At 37.8% G+C, this 18,191-nt stretch overlaps 1 protein-coding gene across 19 annotated transcripts in view; it reads left to right on the top strand.

Moving 5' to 3' along the window:
• The window catches only part of ANKS1B (ankyrin repeat and sterile alpha motif domain containing 1B), a 404,826-nt gene extending 391,147 nt beyond the window's left edge, over nucleotides 1–13,679 (top strand). For 12 of the 19 annotated variants that reach the window (XM_030262159.4, XM_030262179.4, XM_030262150.4 and 9 more), the window contains 4 exons: nucleotides 397–483; nucleotides 5,056–5,193; nucleotides 10,475–10,642; nucleotides 11,767–13,679. In XM_030262159.4, coding sequence (XP_030118019.4) covers nucleotides 397–483; nucleotides 5,056–5,193; nucleotides 10,475–10,642; nucleotides 11,767–11,877 — 504 coding nt within the window. In that variant the 3' untranslated portion in view covers nucleotides 11,878–13,679. Of the gene's footprint in view, nucleotides 1–396; nucleotides 484–5,055; nucleotides 5,194–10,474; nucleotides 10,643–11,598 lie in introns of all 19 variants that reach the window. The other 7 variants (XM_072923255.1, XM_072923243.1, XM_072923254.1 and 4 more) reach the window with 3 other exon arrangements.
• Nucleotides 13,680–18,191: the final 4,512 nt, after the last annotated feature.

Raw genomic sequence — 18,191 nt, 5'->3', positions numbered from 1 at the left:
AAATGGTACTACAAGAACTACTGTGGTGTTGATTCTTCCAGCTGGGAAGGGCAGGAGAAGGGGAGGGAGGCAGCAGTGGATGGGGCATATCAGATAGGTGTCCTGAACACACACGTTTTGGGAAGCACTGGTTGCATGGCTGGTCTTTTAACCCTGGAAAAGTTACTTTATTCTCTTCCCATTGTGCTAGAAAAAAAGGAGAATTTTTGCTATCCTCACAATTAATGTAAAGCTATTTTAGTTTTCTAACTACAAGAGAGCATAAACCCAGAGCACAGCCAGCTGAATAAAAAGTAAAATATTTGTTTAGCTTAGGTATTTAATCAGAATAAGAGAGCACTGTTATTGCAATGCAACACAACTCTAAGAATAATAATATCTTCATTTTAATTTCAGAAGTCTACAGAACAGATGAAGAAAGTACCAACCATTGTCCTGTCTGTCTCTTACAAGGGAGTCAAATTTATTGATGCCACAAATAAGGTATGTGCTATTATGGAATATTGCCTTTTGTTTCTCACAACTAGGAGAAATACCTATGAAGGCCAGGCCAGAGAGGGGACAGATTTGCACTTTGTGTTTTCCTCCCCTTTTTTTCCTTGTCTTTTGCCCAAAATGGATGTAATGTAATTGTCATTCTCCAGAAACTCAGTCTGGAGGACAAGTGAAGCAGCTTTAATGGCTTATTTGGAGAACATTGTGTCCAGCATTCTGTTCCTATATGCAAGCTTATCACAAAAGACATTCAGCAGGGAGCCTCTGTGGAATCCTTTACCATATTATTTTCTATACAGTTCCATAAATATGTAGAAAAAAAAAAAAAAAATATATATATATATATATATACATGCTCATTAATATAATTTGATTTTTAAAAAATGATGTCTCAATAAAGAAGCGGTTTTATCCAGGGCCAGCAGTTTTAAGAATAAGGAGCACAAGCCTTGAATGTCCTTTCCAGACAATCAAATACCACAGCCTCTCTGTGAGTTGTTTTCTTGATCCTAGCCATTTAACTACCTGAACTGCAACAGCTTCTTAATAGTTGCTATTCCTTTTTCATCTTTCTGTGTGGCAATGCTCCTATGCTTTGTTTTTTACTTTCTAAATACATCCAAATCTTAAAAACCCAACCAAAGCCACAAAAGCAGAAATTGAGAGATCAGAGAATAGTGTGATGGATAGAGCAATGGATTATTGCTTAGCCAAAGTAAAATGTACAAGCTCTGTAAAGAGAAGTAAAGTACTGCATTAATTTCTCTTCTTTTTATGTCTAAAATGGCATGGAAATACAATCCATACTGATACTTTTATATGAACATTAAAGAAATTATCTTTTCTGCTATGTGACTAAAACTGACTAAGCAATATAAAAAATATATCTGACAACCCAGCTACCTGACCACGTTAATGTTTATCGCAGCTTTGTGCTGCTGAACATTCAGAGCACACAGTACACCTAACCCAGTAGCCTTCAAACTTGCCAGATCAATCCGTTTTTAAGTTTAACAAGAACTGTGTTTTAAGTGACAGATGGAAGCAGTTTTGTGAACTTCTGGTAGAGTTTGGAAGCCATAATTAGAGTTAGAAGATGACATAAAAGAAAAACAAAGGTGAAATTACTGTTGTTTCAAGTCTGGCATATTTGCCAGAGCAGAGAGACCAGGTTTTCCTGTCTGCTCCTTTTTCCTTCCATTGATTCAAAACTGAGTTTCTACAACCCTCATTCCTTTTATGTTCTGTGATGTGTAGGGCATAAATCAGGACATTGTAATGCTATTAACTCCAACTTGGATAATGCTGTTTTCAGCTCTTAAATCTCCTCTGTAGCATAAAGGATGTAACTGCAGTTTCCTTAGGTTTACAAAAAATCCCAGGAGAGCAAAAGGAGCTTCTTCTGTCTCTTTGCACAGTGCATGGAGTCTTATGTAAAATGGAACCTGAAAGAAGTTTGGCAAATTGCATTAGATGACTCTAGATGTCCCACTGAAACCTAGTAGTGCAACAGATGTATTTGATGGAGTTAAATATGCCACAGTTCAATGCTTTTTCTCAAGTGGTAGATTGCTTTCTCTCCAGTTCAAAATCTGCACCACCTTTCCCTTCTGTAAAAACCTGGTAATAGCCTGCAACTCTCCCAGAAGCAGTTATCATCCTTGTCCACAGTGTGCTGTTCCCAATTCCTTCAAGACCCAAACCAATTAGCCCTAAGGTGAGAGCCTATCCAGACTTGTACTACTTCCATATGAGCTTATAGTTGATGGTGCTGAGCAGCACTTAGCAATAAATGCATAGTTTACTAGCATAAAAACAAAACTAGCTAGCAGTTCTGTGCTTGAAAACTCAGCTCTCATGGCTGCTCATCCTTTTCCTTTATGCCACCAAGCTAAGAATTTGTCTTCCCAGTCATAGCAGGCAAAGTTTTAGGTGACGAAGGGGCCTCGGCCTCATTCCACGATAGCTATTTCAGTGGCGCCTTGAAGCTTGGCATGACACCATTTCTTTGCAAGTGAGGCCAGAAAGAAATTACTGCTTAGGAAAAAGCAGACTCACAGAATTTTCTCATGGCTCACAGCTCACCCTAACTTCTGGGTGATTTCTGCCAGAAGGGGGATTGGCTGGCATGAGTTAGGCAAGCAAAAGGAAGGCTGCTTAGCAAAAACCTGGTCTCTCCAAGGTATTTCCTTGGCAGAACCAGAAATTACTTTCATCTTCCCCACTTTTTGAGAAGCACTGGAGGTTTGTCTTGCCAAACTGAAAGACAATTTTTAGAACAGCTGTACAGTGTCAGTCAGTGTCTGAGGAGTGTACCCAGAGCAGGAAGCTGGTTCATAACCTTCTACTTCCTACAGATTAAGACCATGGTCTACTGAAATGTGACAGTAGGGCACAGTAAACTCATGGACTAAAAAATGTTTACTTTTGAAAGGAGATCACAGTGGACATCCTAGACCAGCTAGGAAAAAAACCTCAATTTCACTACCAATTTTTATCCAGAATATTTTGTTTAGGGATACTTTATATTATCCAAAACAGACTTGATATGTATATGTTTCTAAAATTCACTTGACTTAAAATTAAAACATTAAAATAATTAATGCAAATCCCTGTGTCAACTCCAAGTCACCTAGAAAAAGTTTCAGCATAGCAGAGTTCTTTTCATTTATGCTGCATAAATTCAGGTGATTACATTGTGGCTCATGATTTGGCATAAATACTTCACATATGATTTTGACACCTTCCAAACATGAATTCTTTCTGCTTTCTGAACTACAATTTTGGCAACACTACATCAATGACAGTGCATTACATTTCCGTCTGTGGATATCTAAATCCCTGGTTTTGGTATAATTCTAATTCTCGTCAAAATCTTTATTGATGGTAAAAGTTATCAATTTGAGAACAAAGAAAATAAAGTGCTTCAAGTAACATAAAAAGCAAGCAATTGTTGAGCAGAGATTATACATGTCATTATAAATTGGAATATATTGAAACACAAGTACTGGTTTTGTAATTTTTATGAATAACGCATTAAACAGAAATAATCAAGCATGTTGCAACAATTTAAGAGGATTACTTCTTTTCTTCAGTAAAGTTTCCTTATCTCAGTTTTTCCATACTTTGAAATTTGGTATGCTTTTTATAAAGATTTTTCCTAAGTCATGATTTCTTCAATTAGATATGTTAATACTTCTTTTCGTTAACTTGGCACCTACATGCAAGGGGGAAAGTTTCCATTTAGCAAATGAGAGAAGATATGGCAAAGCACCTGAAGTAATTTAGTTGCATGTATTAAAAAAAAGTCAATTAAAAAAGGAGGTGGAGGAAATGAGGTAGGAAGGATAAGAGAGCGGTGCGGGAAAACCAGATATGCTCAGAGATTGTTTTAACTTGGACAGATGCCACCATGGCAGCAGCAAGTGGTGGCTGTCTAAGGAACTGGGACACTACAGGTGTCACCTGTTCCATGATGCGGTAGTGATGTCATGCTGCAGCAGGATATGTCACTGTGGGCTTTTGTGGAAGTGCCAGAGCTACAGCCAGCAGGGCTATAATTCAAGAAATCATATAAACTAACTCCTAAGTAAATTCCTATTGAATGAATCATTCTTCTCTTTAAGCAAACCATTTGAAACATATGTGTTGCTGAAGCAAGGCCTAATCCTAAGCCACTCTGCTGTATCTTCTCTGGCTTCATGGTTCCTTTGGCCTGAACACAGTAATTACACATCAGCAGTTTATGTAATGAGTATTCATCATTTTCTTCAAAGCTTTAAGACAGCTATTTTTATTGCATTGGACAGGCCCCACCTCTCTCCCAGTACTGTGCTATAGCTTACATTGGCTGCTGCATGTAGTGTCGCTTGGTGCATGAACGGTTTCATTTTCCTACATCTCTCCTAACGGATGCTGCTGTCAGGAAGTGAAGATAAGCTGCCAGATCCTCCTGTACTTACCATTTTAGTAATTGGAATCCTTTAAATTTCTCATGGTTTCAATTATAAGGGGTGTTTGGTGGTTTTTTATCCTGAGGAACTATTGCTAAAATTTGTCAAATAGCATGTACAAAAAGCTGGCTATTGAGCTTGCTGGGTTTCACCAGATCTTGTCTGTCAGTAGACTGAAGCAGTGTCCCATTTTGATCTTTATACAAAAGCCCAGGAACTTCATAAGATGCTGGTCTAGTGCTTTGAAATTGTATCTATTAATACAGTTTTGGAGCACTAGACCAGCATCTTATGAAGTGGTGTCCTGTGTGCCGGGAATGATGTCTCTGTCAAAGGCACCTGAATAAACTGCAAAGCACAAGTGGTCTCATAGGGAAGAATCTAGAACATAATGGTTTCCTACCAGATGATTGGCAACTGGAGAGGATCAAAATTCCAAATATCTGTGTATTATCTTACATGGGGTATATTAAATCTCTTCTTTTCAGGACATTTCTGAAATACTTTGGTACAGTAGATCACCGCAAATGTGAATCTAAACCCACACCTTTTACAGCTCTTTTAAATGTAATTCTTAAATTGATTGAAAATATTTTTTTTAAAACAGAATATTATTGCCGAACATGAAATCCGTAACATTTCCTGTGCTGCACAAGACCCTGAAGACCTTTCTACATTTGCGTACATCACTAAAGACTTGAAGACTAATCACCACTACTGCCACGTATTCACTGCGTTTGATGTGGTCAGTTTATAGATGATATTTCATTTAATAGTTCTGTCTATTCGTAATACTTAGTTCTGTTAAAACATTTTCAGGATATATTAAGGGTGATTAATGGAAGCCATCATTAATTTACCCTAGGAAAAGATCGCTAGGGGATAGCAAAAGGACATTTCTGGAGATGAGCAAAGATTTTCTTTGATATCTCATTTCCCACTGGAAATAAGTCACCTCTGTCACCTCAGCTGTTCACTGTATAAAAGCAAATAGCTTTTCATACAAGTGTGGACATATAATTCTTATAACCTAAGCAATAAGCGTAAGGCTTACAAAAGTTTGTAGCAAGTATGTTTGGCCGGCCATTCTGAAATCTCAGTACACACCAAAAGATTGCCTTTATTTTGAAAGTAGCAAATTAATTATTTAATTCTCATTTCCTTGTTCTGTAATTTTTGCCTACATATCTCAAATTTGCTTTATCAAAAGTCCTTGGAGCTCCTGTTATATTGGTGGAAAATTTGTCATTTCTTCCTATACTTATATTTTTCTGGTGGGGATGCACAAACTATTATGGTTTCAAGAAATCATGAACACATATCAATTAATCAGTCATGAAGTTTTCAGTTAAACTTGGTGAACTAAGTAGTGCCTAAAGTTTTTATGACTAAGATTTATAGTCCAAAACTTTCAAGAAAACTTACTCTCTGAGTTGTGCACAAGAGAAATTTAAGGTGCTATTAAAACTTCAAAATCATTCAAGAAAAAATATTTTAATAGAATATAATGTGTATGAATTCTTGAAACATGCTTATGAATATAAATAAGTTAAATCAAAAGAACAGGGTACCTGAACTGAAGCTTTTTATTTGGAACTGGGAAAATAGTCAACATGCAGAGCAATAGTGTGTGGGAGAATATAAATAACAAGATGTACAGGTAGGTTGGAGGAATTCTAGCAGTTTGGTTGAGTGCTTTTGTTATTTAAATTCCCTGCTGACATTTTAGTATCCACAGGGAGTAGGAAAACTTTGAAATTTTGTTAAAAATAAATAGACAATGATCAACAAGATGCTACATTATATAAGTTTTAGTGATGTGTGAACAACTGAAATTAGACTGAGTGAGGTTATTATTTCTCCTGGTCTATTTAAATTGTACTTAATGGTTTTGAAGTACTGCAGTTTCATTTATAGGTTTAGTAATCAAGCAGAAATGTAGACTCAGATATTGCAGATGAAATTTATCTCCTTTCTTGGCAAGGGAAGAAAAGTGATCCAGGAATAATTACATTTTGCCCACTTCCTGTACCTTAGGAGGAGCATTTAATATCCCAAGTACTTTAAATGGCTATTTTAAGAAATGCAGAAACTTTAACTGTCTTAACTTAGTTTTCTCCTGCAACCTAATCCTCAGTTGGGTGTTACCTACTCAAATATCCTCTTTTTGTGTTGTTTTTTTTTCCTCAGGAGTTAGCATTTTTGACGCAAGTACAAGCTCTATAAAAACTAGCTAGATGTTCAGAGTGCAAGAATACTGTGAATTAAATTTTCTATTTAATGCCTAATGTTCATGTCAAACTGATCATCCCATTTGTTAATAGAAACAATTCTACCCATTTGCCAATGGATAGAAGTACAATCATTTTAAGAAAATTGAGGTTTAAAATGGTAGAAATCCACAATATGATGTAAGGCATTTTAAAGCATATATATTTTGGTAATACAATATATGGACTGTTATGAAAAAAACCATTCAGGTCCTTCAGTGTCTCAGGAAATGTGGGCAAGAATGATTTATTTATAGGTAGGGAAGTATTTTAGTGTAGTGACATACAATGACAAGCATGACTGATACAATTTAGGAGTAACTGTACATTTAACTTCAACTCAAAGTTAAAATTCTAAATCGTAAAAATATCAGACATTATTACAGAATATTGAAGGGGAAAACGTTTGGGGGAAAAAGAGGATTTATTGCTCAGTGTTTGAGATCCACTTAATTTTCATTCTCTTACTAAGCAGCTTTAAATCTATGAGTGAAGGATTCCCTCTGGAGAAACAAACCAACAACACAGCTTCTATATCAATTTTTGGTTTGTGTATTGGAGATACCCAAAGTAATTTCCATCAGATAATCCTTCATTGCACAGTGCCCCTATGAATAGAAGACAACATAAAAGTCAGTTAAAATGTAAGGAAACTATTAGCTATTGTAATAGGTTGGCTGAGTTAAAGCTGAAGAATCCTGACTCAGACTTGGGCTGGGGCTCTGAACTGGAGCTTTGCCTGGCAAACAAGGCAGTTGACCTCATTCCTGGTCTCCCAGAAATTGTTGCTTACAGGCATTGGCTTACTCACTTTCCCTCTCTGCCTTACCAGGCAAGGAGCAGCCTGGGAAACACCACAGGCCTTTCTCTCTCCTTTCTGAGGTGCTTGATGGGGTGCTGTGAAAGTCAGTGTCTCCTACAGCAGCCAGTGGCTCTACAGCATCCATGCTAAGCATCTGTCGGAGAGGGAGACCCGTATCCTTCCTTTTGTGCCATGTGCTTTTGAACTTTGGAACTTATTTGAGCTTTTTTTAGTTCAAGTAATCTCTTCATTCCATCAGAAGTATTTCCACAATGGATTTTGGTGTGCTTTTCCACCCCTGTCCTGAAGGGAATCCTGTTCCTACCTGTCCAACACAACCCCTGCAAGAATCTGTACCAACTCTGGTCCTTATAATCCTTTCCCAGTACTACAGGTGGGAAATTCCTCAAACCAAGTTTATTTACTTATGGGGTTTTTTTCAGATAACTTTTAAATATTTCAAAAGGTACAGTTTTAAAGCCATCCTTGCCTCCATTTGCAGACTTCCCTTTGTCAAGGCTCTACCACAGAATACAACGTATGAAATTTATGTACAAGTTATGGTTTTCATTTTGCATTTCAAATATTGAACAGAACAGTGAATGTTCTATTTTATTCTCTATATTTCAAATATTTATTAACCAGAGAAGCAGTTACATATTTCTTATGGTTTTCAGGTCCCAGGCAGGCATGTTTTTTTTCATTTTACAGACAGCAAAGGTAAACAGATAATAGTGGCTTTATACAAGATTCAGGACATAAACTAAATGTATGGCTCAGTATGGCAAACTTTCAGTCTGATCCTATCTCCCAAATTTTCAGGCTTATCTCAGAGATCTTTTGTATGCCAAGCTGGGTGGTGTATTTTTTCAGTCCTACTAGTATTGCAGCCTGCATATTCTCCAACAAGCCATTCCTACTTCTTGTCCTGCTGATGTACTCCTTGGTAATATTAATAATATCTACTGCAGACAATGCCATCATGATCTAGTACACTCTCTTACTGTCATGACAGCTGATTCTAAAGACACCTCTCTTTAGAATAATATTCTTATCCCACTTAAATTACACTCCATTTCAAATTATATTATTCTCTACATTTTTAACAACTATAATCTGTTGCTCTTAATTCCTTGGCCAGAATTCTGCTAAAAGGCAGAGCACTTTATAACAGGCTATTTAGTTTTTCTTTTATTATTCCATTGACAGACTGCAGCCTCAGTGTTTTTCAATTCTGGACAGTTTCCCTTGAAGTTTAAAGGGAGATAATTTGGAGACTACAGCTATCAAATCAGGCAGACATTTTTATTTGGGAAGTTGTAAAATTTTGGCTGGCTTGCTCTTGTGACTGTAGTCGTAACAGCAGAGAGCAAGTCCCAGTGCAGGAGTATAATTGTTTTCTGTCTGACCTAACACAGAGCAGAACTGGCACCTTTATAAGAAGCTCTTATAATGAGCAAAATATGCCAAATTTATCCTGTATTATATCAGTATACATGAGTGATAAAAAAGGAATGGAAATTCTTCAGGGAAATTAAAGTATAAGGCATGAAATACAATGCTTGTCCATTTGACTTTGTTTTAATGATCGAAGTGGCTGAAAATAGTGTACTTCTAAGTGCATTGCATTGGTTTCTCATTTTCTGCAAACTTAACAGTTAGACTTCATTAGTAAAGACATAACTCATTTGAAAAAGCATCAGAAACTTGGGAATTTTAAGGGATCACCTAGGTTCAAAGCAATGCAGAATTGCTTCCTACTATAAGCTATGGAGATTGAGAAAGGAGAGGGTAACAGCTGAATCATATCAAAGATTTATGAATTATTCCAAGGGGGCTGTAGGACATCATATGGAAGCAAGCCAACAGGCTTGCCTTTGCTCTGCAGGGGTTCTAAACATTATTGCAGAGTTAGTAGCCCAGAAATAGGCTCCAGTAGGAGCCTGAAGATAAATATACAAAAACAAACCCACAAACCTGAAGAAAAATTACCATAGGATTTACCATACTTGCCATTTAGACTAAGGTCAAATTTGAAACTCCCAGTGCTTTTTCATTCATGTATAACTGTACTGGAAAGATATTTATATCAACCTCTCTGATACCTCATTCATGCATTATAAATGTTTCAACAGGTTTTCTTCCCCATATTCAAAGAGGATTTAAAGTATTCCACCTATAACACTGGACTGGTTTTAGGCATAATAGCCTGACTTTTTTGGTTATGCCCACTAACCTCCCTTTCACTTGCTTAAAGGAATATTGTTACACAACTATTTGAGCTCAATTTTACTTCTAGAAAACAAACCCATGAGAAGGTTTACCCCAGGGCTTGCAGCACACACTTGAAGTGGCACACTCACCTGCACACACAGCTGCCTGCACTGTATCTGTCAGTAGGAGTACACACTTCCAGCCCTGGCTCTTTGTCCCTTTGAAAGCATCATGCCCAGGCTGCAGCCTCTTCCTGTGCTGTTTGGTGAGCACAGAGCACCCCAAGGCGTGTGCCCGGGGAAGCAGCACGTCAGGCTGCTGGCTCTGGAGGAGGACGGGTCGGCACAGGAGTTCTGAAATAGAGTGAGGCCAAATGTCACATTGCAACAGTGCAAGAGGGGCTGGATCCCGAGAAGAGCAGACATGGAATAAGTTGGGAAGGTGGGAAGATTAATGTACTTGTTCTAAAAAGAGATGACAACACACCCGCCCACTCATGTTTTCATGTTTGGTAAGATGTTTTCAAGGGGTTTAGAAGTAATTACTCTCAATACAATAAATTACTTTTAGATAGTTTTTAATCAATGAGAAATCAAATGACAGATGTAAACATCGCAGAGACTGAGGAACCTCTTACCAGCATGATTTTAATTATTTGCATTGCAAATCACTACCCTACTTCATGCATCTGACAATAATTCAACCTCACCTCATTTTTAACTGTTTCTGTTTTGTTCCAGAATTTAGCTTATGAAATCATTCTTACACTAGGACAAGCATTTGAGGTGGCCTATCAGCTTGCACTACAGGCACGAAAAGGGGGTCATTCTTCAACCCTTCCTGAAAGCTTTGAAAACAAACCCTCTAAACCTATTCCCAAACCACGTGTTAGTATTCGGAAGTCAGTGGTAAGTAGAAGGTAGTAATGCATGCAAAAAACCCCAAAATTCAGCTATATGGTTAAGAGTTTATATACTAGAAGCTGTACAAATAAAAATACCACTTGAGTCAGAAATGCTCCATCATGCCACCTTGCTCATCAGCTGGCAGGGTTGTGTCACCACAGCACTGGCAGCCATTTCAAACAACTGCTTATTTAAGATTTCTCCAGATTAAGATGTTGCTTGGTTAGTCTTGTGTCTTACAGTAATTACTGAACTTTAATTAATTCAGTTTAATCAATGCATACCTCTCAAACTCTGAGGCTTCATGGACTTTCCTAATCTATCACTTAACTTCTTTGGTATACAATCATGGCATATGTATCCTAATGAAATTACAAATCCAAATCAATTAACAATTATCCTGTCAGACCAAGCAACTTCTTTTCTTTTCTTACCCTTTTCTTTTGTTTGTTTTTTTTTAATCTGGGATTCAATAAACTTTTTCAGTATTAATCACAGACTGCTAAGAAACAAAGCTCACTGAAGCATACATTTTGATTGCCTTAAAAGTGCCCTCCTGAAGTGTAGAGATGATAAAGAAATATTCTTTTACAGTAGAGCTTTTTAAAAAATTATGAAAAATATTATAAATTAAGTAATAACACAGCCTCGGGGTGATTTGGGAGGGAAAGGAGAAAAATGACCGCACACTGTATCGTATTCACGGACTATAACGTGAGAACTGTACTCTATGACACTTAATTCTTGGGTGAGGGGAAGCGGGGGAGGGGGGGGCAATGTATGACTGTACACTTTGTCATCCATTGCCACAGAATCTTCCTCCATAAAACTTTAAGTAGAAACATTTCCTGATGCCATCGTCTGTCTCATTAGCGAACAGACTTCTCAGGATGAAGTGTGGCTTTAATGAACTATGATGCCCTATAGCTTGGGGGTAAACACAGCTCTGATCTCAACAGGAAGAAGAAGGCAGCCATGAGTACATGGGAGTGTAGACACCACCATACTTGCTGCTGTACGACTTTGTCAATTCGGGATTTGCCCTGTTAGTTTAAAGAAAAACCCTCTGCTCAAGCTGCCGTGCACGGAGATGGTAACCCGTCTGTATGTTTGCATTTGTCTTAAAGCAGATAGATCCATCCGAACAAAAGACTCTTGCGAATCTACCCTGGATTGTTGAACCTGGACAAGAGGCCAAAAGAGGCATTAATACCAAGTATGAAACTACAATTTTCTGATACAAAACTGTCCCCCTGTTCCTTGTTGTGCCTTGCACGCCAAGCAGTCACAGCACAGCCTTTCCTTTATGGCAACGTTTCAATCCAGCAGAGAGGAAGACTGCACTGTATGAGTGGCCTTGTAACTAACAAAAAAGGCTGACAGTCATTTCTGGTGATGTTCTTCTTCCTGCAGCACTGACTGAAGAATGACACTATTTGAAGACTTTTAAAATTACAGTCCACAAGAGGAGTGAGAAACCTTATTTTTCGTGCAGTTCTCCCTTGTGACTCTGCCACAGTGCATTCTTTGATTTCTTATTTTAAAATTCTACTTTTTAAAGAAAAAAAAACAAAACAAAATATCTCTAAACTAATACTAATGCTGCCTATGAGTAGAGTATTTGATTGGGTTTTTTATTTAAATCTTGGCAGTTTTTAATTGAAATAGAAGCAGAATTAATAAATAGATTGTTTGTGAAACCACTGAATTCATTAATAATAACTGTGTTGAATAAAGAATTCATTAAAGTGACAAGAAATTAGGCACCCTGATTTCTGTGTGCACTGATTTTATATGTAATCACTGATGTCCTTTGATCCTCTACAGAAATAAGAACCTCTTGCATTGTAGCAAAGGATCAGAGTTTTATGAATGGTTAGAAAAAGGTATTAATGCACAGAAAACATTTATTAAATATTTTTATGGAAGAGAAGTACTTAATATTTATGGAAGGAAGCCAGATTAATTATGAGAAATATTGTTTATTTTAAAGTTAAGTAAATGACTGCAATTGCAGCATTATGAAAATTATAAGAGTTGCAGCATCAGTGCACTGGATGTTCTGTGTGATAAGTCTGGAATGCAAGTGGAATGGTCATTCTACTACACCTACATATAGTTTATGCAGTTCAACATTGCTATAGCCATGAATTCTAATAGTATTTTTAAAAAAAATAATCTCAGTGGTTCTAAAAAAGTCAAAAATATGGATTTTGTTATCAAGATTTCTGTCACAGAAAGCTTGTTTGGAAGAGTGTTGATAAAATTCTACTGCAAAACATTTTCTAAATAAAAACAGCAAGAAAAATAAAAAAATTCCAAAGTAATAAAAATGTTTTCATGAAACAAAATAATTAAGCATTTGCTTAATATTTGGTTAAAAAAGATTTACTTACTTTTTCTTTAAAGTGTTTTAATTTTTTTAATGTCTGTGGAGTATTTGTATAATACCATGATGTATATTTATGTAGAACTGAAATTATAACAGTAAAAATATCATTATAGGAGGAAAATGACATTTTAACGTATATTGTTCTTTCCAGTCAAATTGTGAATCATTTTGAAGTTCATTATAGAGATATTGATAACTTGTGTGGTTGTCTTAATGTTTTTTTAATTATTATTTTATATCCAGCTGAGGTTTTTCAGTTAGAATCATCAGTTGGTATATTCCAAAAAATGGATAATTGAACTTGGTTTAAAACTGATAATTGTATATGGTTTAGTTAAACCTAATCATAGCGCTGAGTGATGACATCCTTTTAATACAGTATTCAATTTACTTGAACAAAATAGTTCCTTGTACATATTTTTGCTTATTCACTGTTGATATGTACTTAGTCAACTGACAGTAAAAACAAAATAACACTAAAAATATGGTACCAAAAGGAAAATTGTATAGGAGAACAGTAAATAGTAGCCTCACTGCAACAAATACTTATGTAAATATGCTTGGGCTTCCAGTTATAAATTTTGTAATTTTGTCATTTATTTATATCCTATAAAAGCACACAAAATAAAAGGAAGTTGTACAGTCCCAGCTTTGTGTATCATTTTATCATTGCTAAGGGAAATCAGGGGCCTGATGCAAAGGATAAAAATCAGTGAAAGATCCCCTTCTCCCGTTTCACTGGGCTTTGGTTCTTCTACCAAGGACACCTAGGAATTGCTGTGGAGAGAATTTTGGTTTGCAATACAGATTTTGTTTACAGATGGTAAAAACATCACACTTTGAAGTCCTCAATTAACTGGTTCTTCCACGCTCTACTCAACTGCTGACTTCCCATATTTAATCACACCCTGTAAAGATTTGTGCAGGAGTTATGTTAAAACACATTCACTTCAGGCACATAAAGTACAAATGGGCCAGGTTTTCAGGGTATAAAACTGGGGCATCTCTTATGCAGCTGAGTGACCCCTAAAATTAAAGGATGAGACAGGAGCTGCAGTAAAACTCTCAGCAGATGTAAAGGAAAGGTGTGAAACAACAGGAAGGACTGCTATCTTGCAGGAAAAATTTGATCTAGGTTTATCAAAGAGATGTCAAGCAGCTAAGGTGGCACAGGAAGCAGCTGAACTCATTTGGGAGAGATAAATGGGGCAAGAGAGACTGACGATAACTAGCAGGACTGATGAAAGATGGGACAGATGAAAAGAAAGACTTATAGGGCAGAGAATTGAGTGTGAAGGTTTTGGGACACAGGCAGTGAACAACTGAAGCCCCCACAGCAGGCAAATTTAAACTGGAAGGAAAGATAAGAATTAACACACATCAAGGACTTCTGTATTTGCAGAAACCTGGGATTTTAGAAGGAAATATATCCATCTACTCACCAATACTAGTGTAAGCCAGTTGGAGAGAAGTCCACGGGGTCTCCTCTGGCATGGGACAGTGGTTCAGCGGTCCTTTCTTTAGATCCAAAGGGACTTCTACAAACTTGCATTAATCCAAAGGAGTTACCACTTGATCTTTCGGCTTTTTTGGTAGAGATGACTTTTCATTTAAGTTCCTGGTATGCTGGAAGTACATAAGCAGTAAGGGGAGAATTGTCAGTCTTAAGAGTGAAGGTAGGGAAAAACCAGAGACCTCTATAAGATCAGTCAGGAAAATTGCTGTTCTTGACCTTTAGGGAAGCAGATGCAGGTAAGGGAGGGTATGTGAAAAAAACTGGAGCATTTGGATGCTGGAAAACCAAGAGCTAATTCCAATGACTGACTTAGAGTGGGAAGGCAGAGAATAGGCAAGAGAGCTGATACAGAAGTAGATTGCATTTGACATGAGAAGGTCAGCAAATTGAAATCTAAATGAGATGTGGGTAACAAAGGGTTTTGAGAATTATGTGAGTAGTGAGGTCTCTAATATGCTGTTGTGAATGGGTAACATCCACCATTTTGTCTTTGTCTTGGTGGCCATGCAGAGCTGGGTGGGGTGGTGAGCACCTTTTTGTATGTAAATCACCTCTTTTCCACACTGTTGTTATGAGTACTGTTTGCTGTTACTGTTTGGTTTTCTTCTGTCATTGCTTTTTCTTTAGTAAATTGTTATCTTAACCCATAATCTCTGGGTCCATTTTTTTTGTCCCTTTCTCACTGGAGGGGATTGTGGAGAAGGGAAATAGCTGTTTGGTTTTAAACCACAATGATTTGCAATACCATATTCACACTTGGCAGACACACACTAAAGGAATGTGGACACACACCTGTGAAAAATTTCCCTTAGGATCAGTGAAATACTCATGCTGGATGCCTTTGCATCATTTTGAAGGACAAAGAGTTAAGCCTTGAGGAGTGGGGGTATCAGCCCAGGCTCTATCGTTGGCTTTTGCCAGCGGTCCTACAAAAAGAGTGAACTTGACAATTTTCTCACTCGGAGGAGTGTCCTCCTCAGAGTGAATTGCTGGCTGCAGCCCTCTGTGGTCCAGGAGAGCTCAGAGGGTCTCACTTAGAACCACAGGGTTGCAAGAGTGTTTTCTTTTGTTTCAGCAATTTTTTGTCACAGCAATTTTCCATCCTGGCCATAATTCAGGTCAGTAACTTTCTGTGTAAGTTCAATCATAAAGCAGTGTTACACTTGCATTCTTAGGCGAGCAAGAAAAATAGGTTTTCCAAGGCTGTTCACTATAAAGTAGGAGCTCATTAGCCAAAATAAGTTCCTGGGAGCACAGAGTGTTTCTGATAAGCTCATGGAGCTTAGCTGAGCTGTCATTCATCAAGGCCAAGGTCTAAGAAGTATTTTTGAAATCATAGGGTGGGCCAGTATGAGAGGGGGATGCACCACCACATATGCACTGTAAAAAAGATGCTGCTGGGACAAGACTTAAAACTGCAGAAAGTCCTGGCAAACAGGGAACTTCTGTGTTTCCTAAAGCAGATGTTGGCATTGTGTTTGAGACTGGATGCAGTGACTCCTCCAAACTGACCTGATGTTTATGAAAAGCCAGAAGAGCCACTGCTCGCAGCTGGCAGGAAGAAACACTCAGCATCTCTGGTTCTGGTATTCTGCCAGGAACTTTGTGAGAGGCTGCTTCACCTGCAGCCACAAGGTATGCATGCCTTGCAGTCTTGCATCTCAGCATCAAAAACTGGTATGGCCGTAAAATGGTAACCATTGGCAAGGGAATCGTCAGGTTGGGAAGATTTTTGTCTGTCCTTTGGAAAAGAAGCAGCATGCTAGACAACTAATGCACATACAACTGTGAAATAGTCCATCTACCATGCTAGATTAAAACAGGCAGTTTGTGCCACACGCAAGACTCTAATTTTGCACTAGCTTTCTTTCAATATGTGCTGTTTAGCTGGCCTGCTTCACACTTCACTGGAAGATGGTGTCTAAGATGTCAACAACACAACCATCTACAAAGAGTAACTGCAACTATCTCCAAAGTACCAGCCCAAAGAACAACTGACTCCATGAAGGAACTGCATGGCAGTGACAAGCACGAGAGACATGGCATAGGGATTAGAGACAATGTTTAGATGTGGGCACTTATCTAAGAAGAAGAATATTTGTTACCTCTTGTTAAAAGACCATCTGAAGAGAGTGGGAGAAAAAAGTATTACTAACTGGCTGGAAATCCTGGCAGGATTTTCAGTCCACTGGAAAGCACAGGGGGATAGTTCTTAGGCTTCTACTGAAAAGTTCTGCAATTGTTCAGTGATATTTGACTTCTTTATGTGAAACAACATTGCTAAATCAGCAAACTGACTCTAGTGCTATCAGGTCATGCTGATTCTGGTTGACCATATGCTGGTTCTAGTTAACTTTCACACTTAATAACCTGAGCTAGACAGAGGCTAGCCACAAGTGAAATACTGCATGTAGATTTTGTCAAACTGGTGAGTGATTTTGTTCCTACTGACTAGATAGTCACACTCATCCTCATTACAAGTCTGAGTGCAACCAGCCCAAACACCCCTGGCCTGCTGAAGAGGCAGAAAAGGGAAAGCAGAGAAATGGCCTATGGTCCTTGCCTTTCAGGAAGGCTGTGTTCCAAATGCATGAATGGGAAACAGCATCTCCAGCTGGCTCCTGCTCTTGTAAAGACCACAAGCAAATTTCTCTTCAATCCTATTTAACCTTTACAGAGTGCCACATCTTTCTTCCTTCTGTGGAAGTCAGGTAACTAAATATATTCAAGAGTGTGGGTCTGGGTAAAGTGGTGACAACTAGGCAGATAAAAATGCCATCCATGCCATCAGTATGGAAATGGAACCAAATTGTCTCCCTCTCTCTCGCCTGTTTTCTCTTGGCACTGAGCTTGGATAGGAAAACTGCTTTTTCTATCAATCATAAAAGCTGAATTCAAAACACATTACAACAACATAAGGAATGATGAAGCTTACTGGAAATATTTAAGAACTGCTGCCTGGATGCAGGCCTGTGTCACGTGCTCTAGGATGATCCTGCTTGAGCAGGGAGGGTGGACCCATACTGCGATTCATACAGGTTCTATGTGAGATGAAGAAGTCAGTCACAGGTGTAACTTCATAAGGTCACTTGATTGTAAGATATATGACTTTTTGTCTTGTTAAACATTTCCTATTTTCAAGTCACTAGAACTGCTAGAACTCTCTACACCCTTATATAAAGCTAAATTCATTCTAATATTAAGCCCTTAGGGGAAAAAAAAAAAAAAACAAAAAGAAAAATTCATGCTTAGCGTTAAGGATAGGCCAGTGCTTGAGAGAGCATGTTTGAAATTTGTTATCTTCTTTTCTAAGCATATAAAAGAAAATCAGAAAGCCAGTGAGACAAAGGAAATGGAAATATGCTCCAGTACAGAGAATACCCAATGAGCATTAACTTTATCCTATAGTGACACCATGAGGAAAAAAAGAAATAGACCACACTAATTTAAAAACCGCATTGGATGCAGTGCAATCTTCATTCTTCCACTTGTGATTATTGGATAGTGATAACTGCGAGGGTACAGAATGGCAGGCTTGGGCATGCTTAAGCAAAACTATCCTAATGTATATAGCTGAGGCTAGCACTACTTTTTTGAGTTAGTGTTGCAAAGACTAATATCCTTTTCTTCAATTTACCTCCCAG

This window comes from Taeniopygia guttata, chromosome 1A (assembly GCF_048771995.1).
Source record: "Taeniopygia guttata chromosome 1A, bTaeGut7.mat, whole genome shotgun sequence".
NCBI lineage: Eukaryota > Metazoa > Chordata > Aves > Passeriformes > Estrildidae > Taeniopygia > Taeniopygia guttata.
This window is presented reverse-complemented; position numbering and strand designations above follow the sequence as displayed.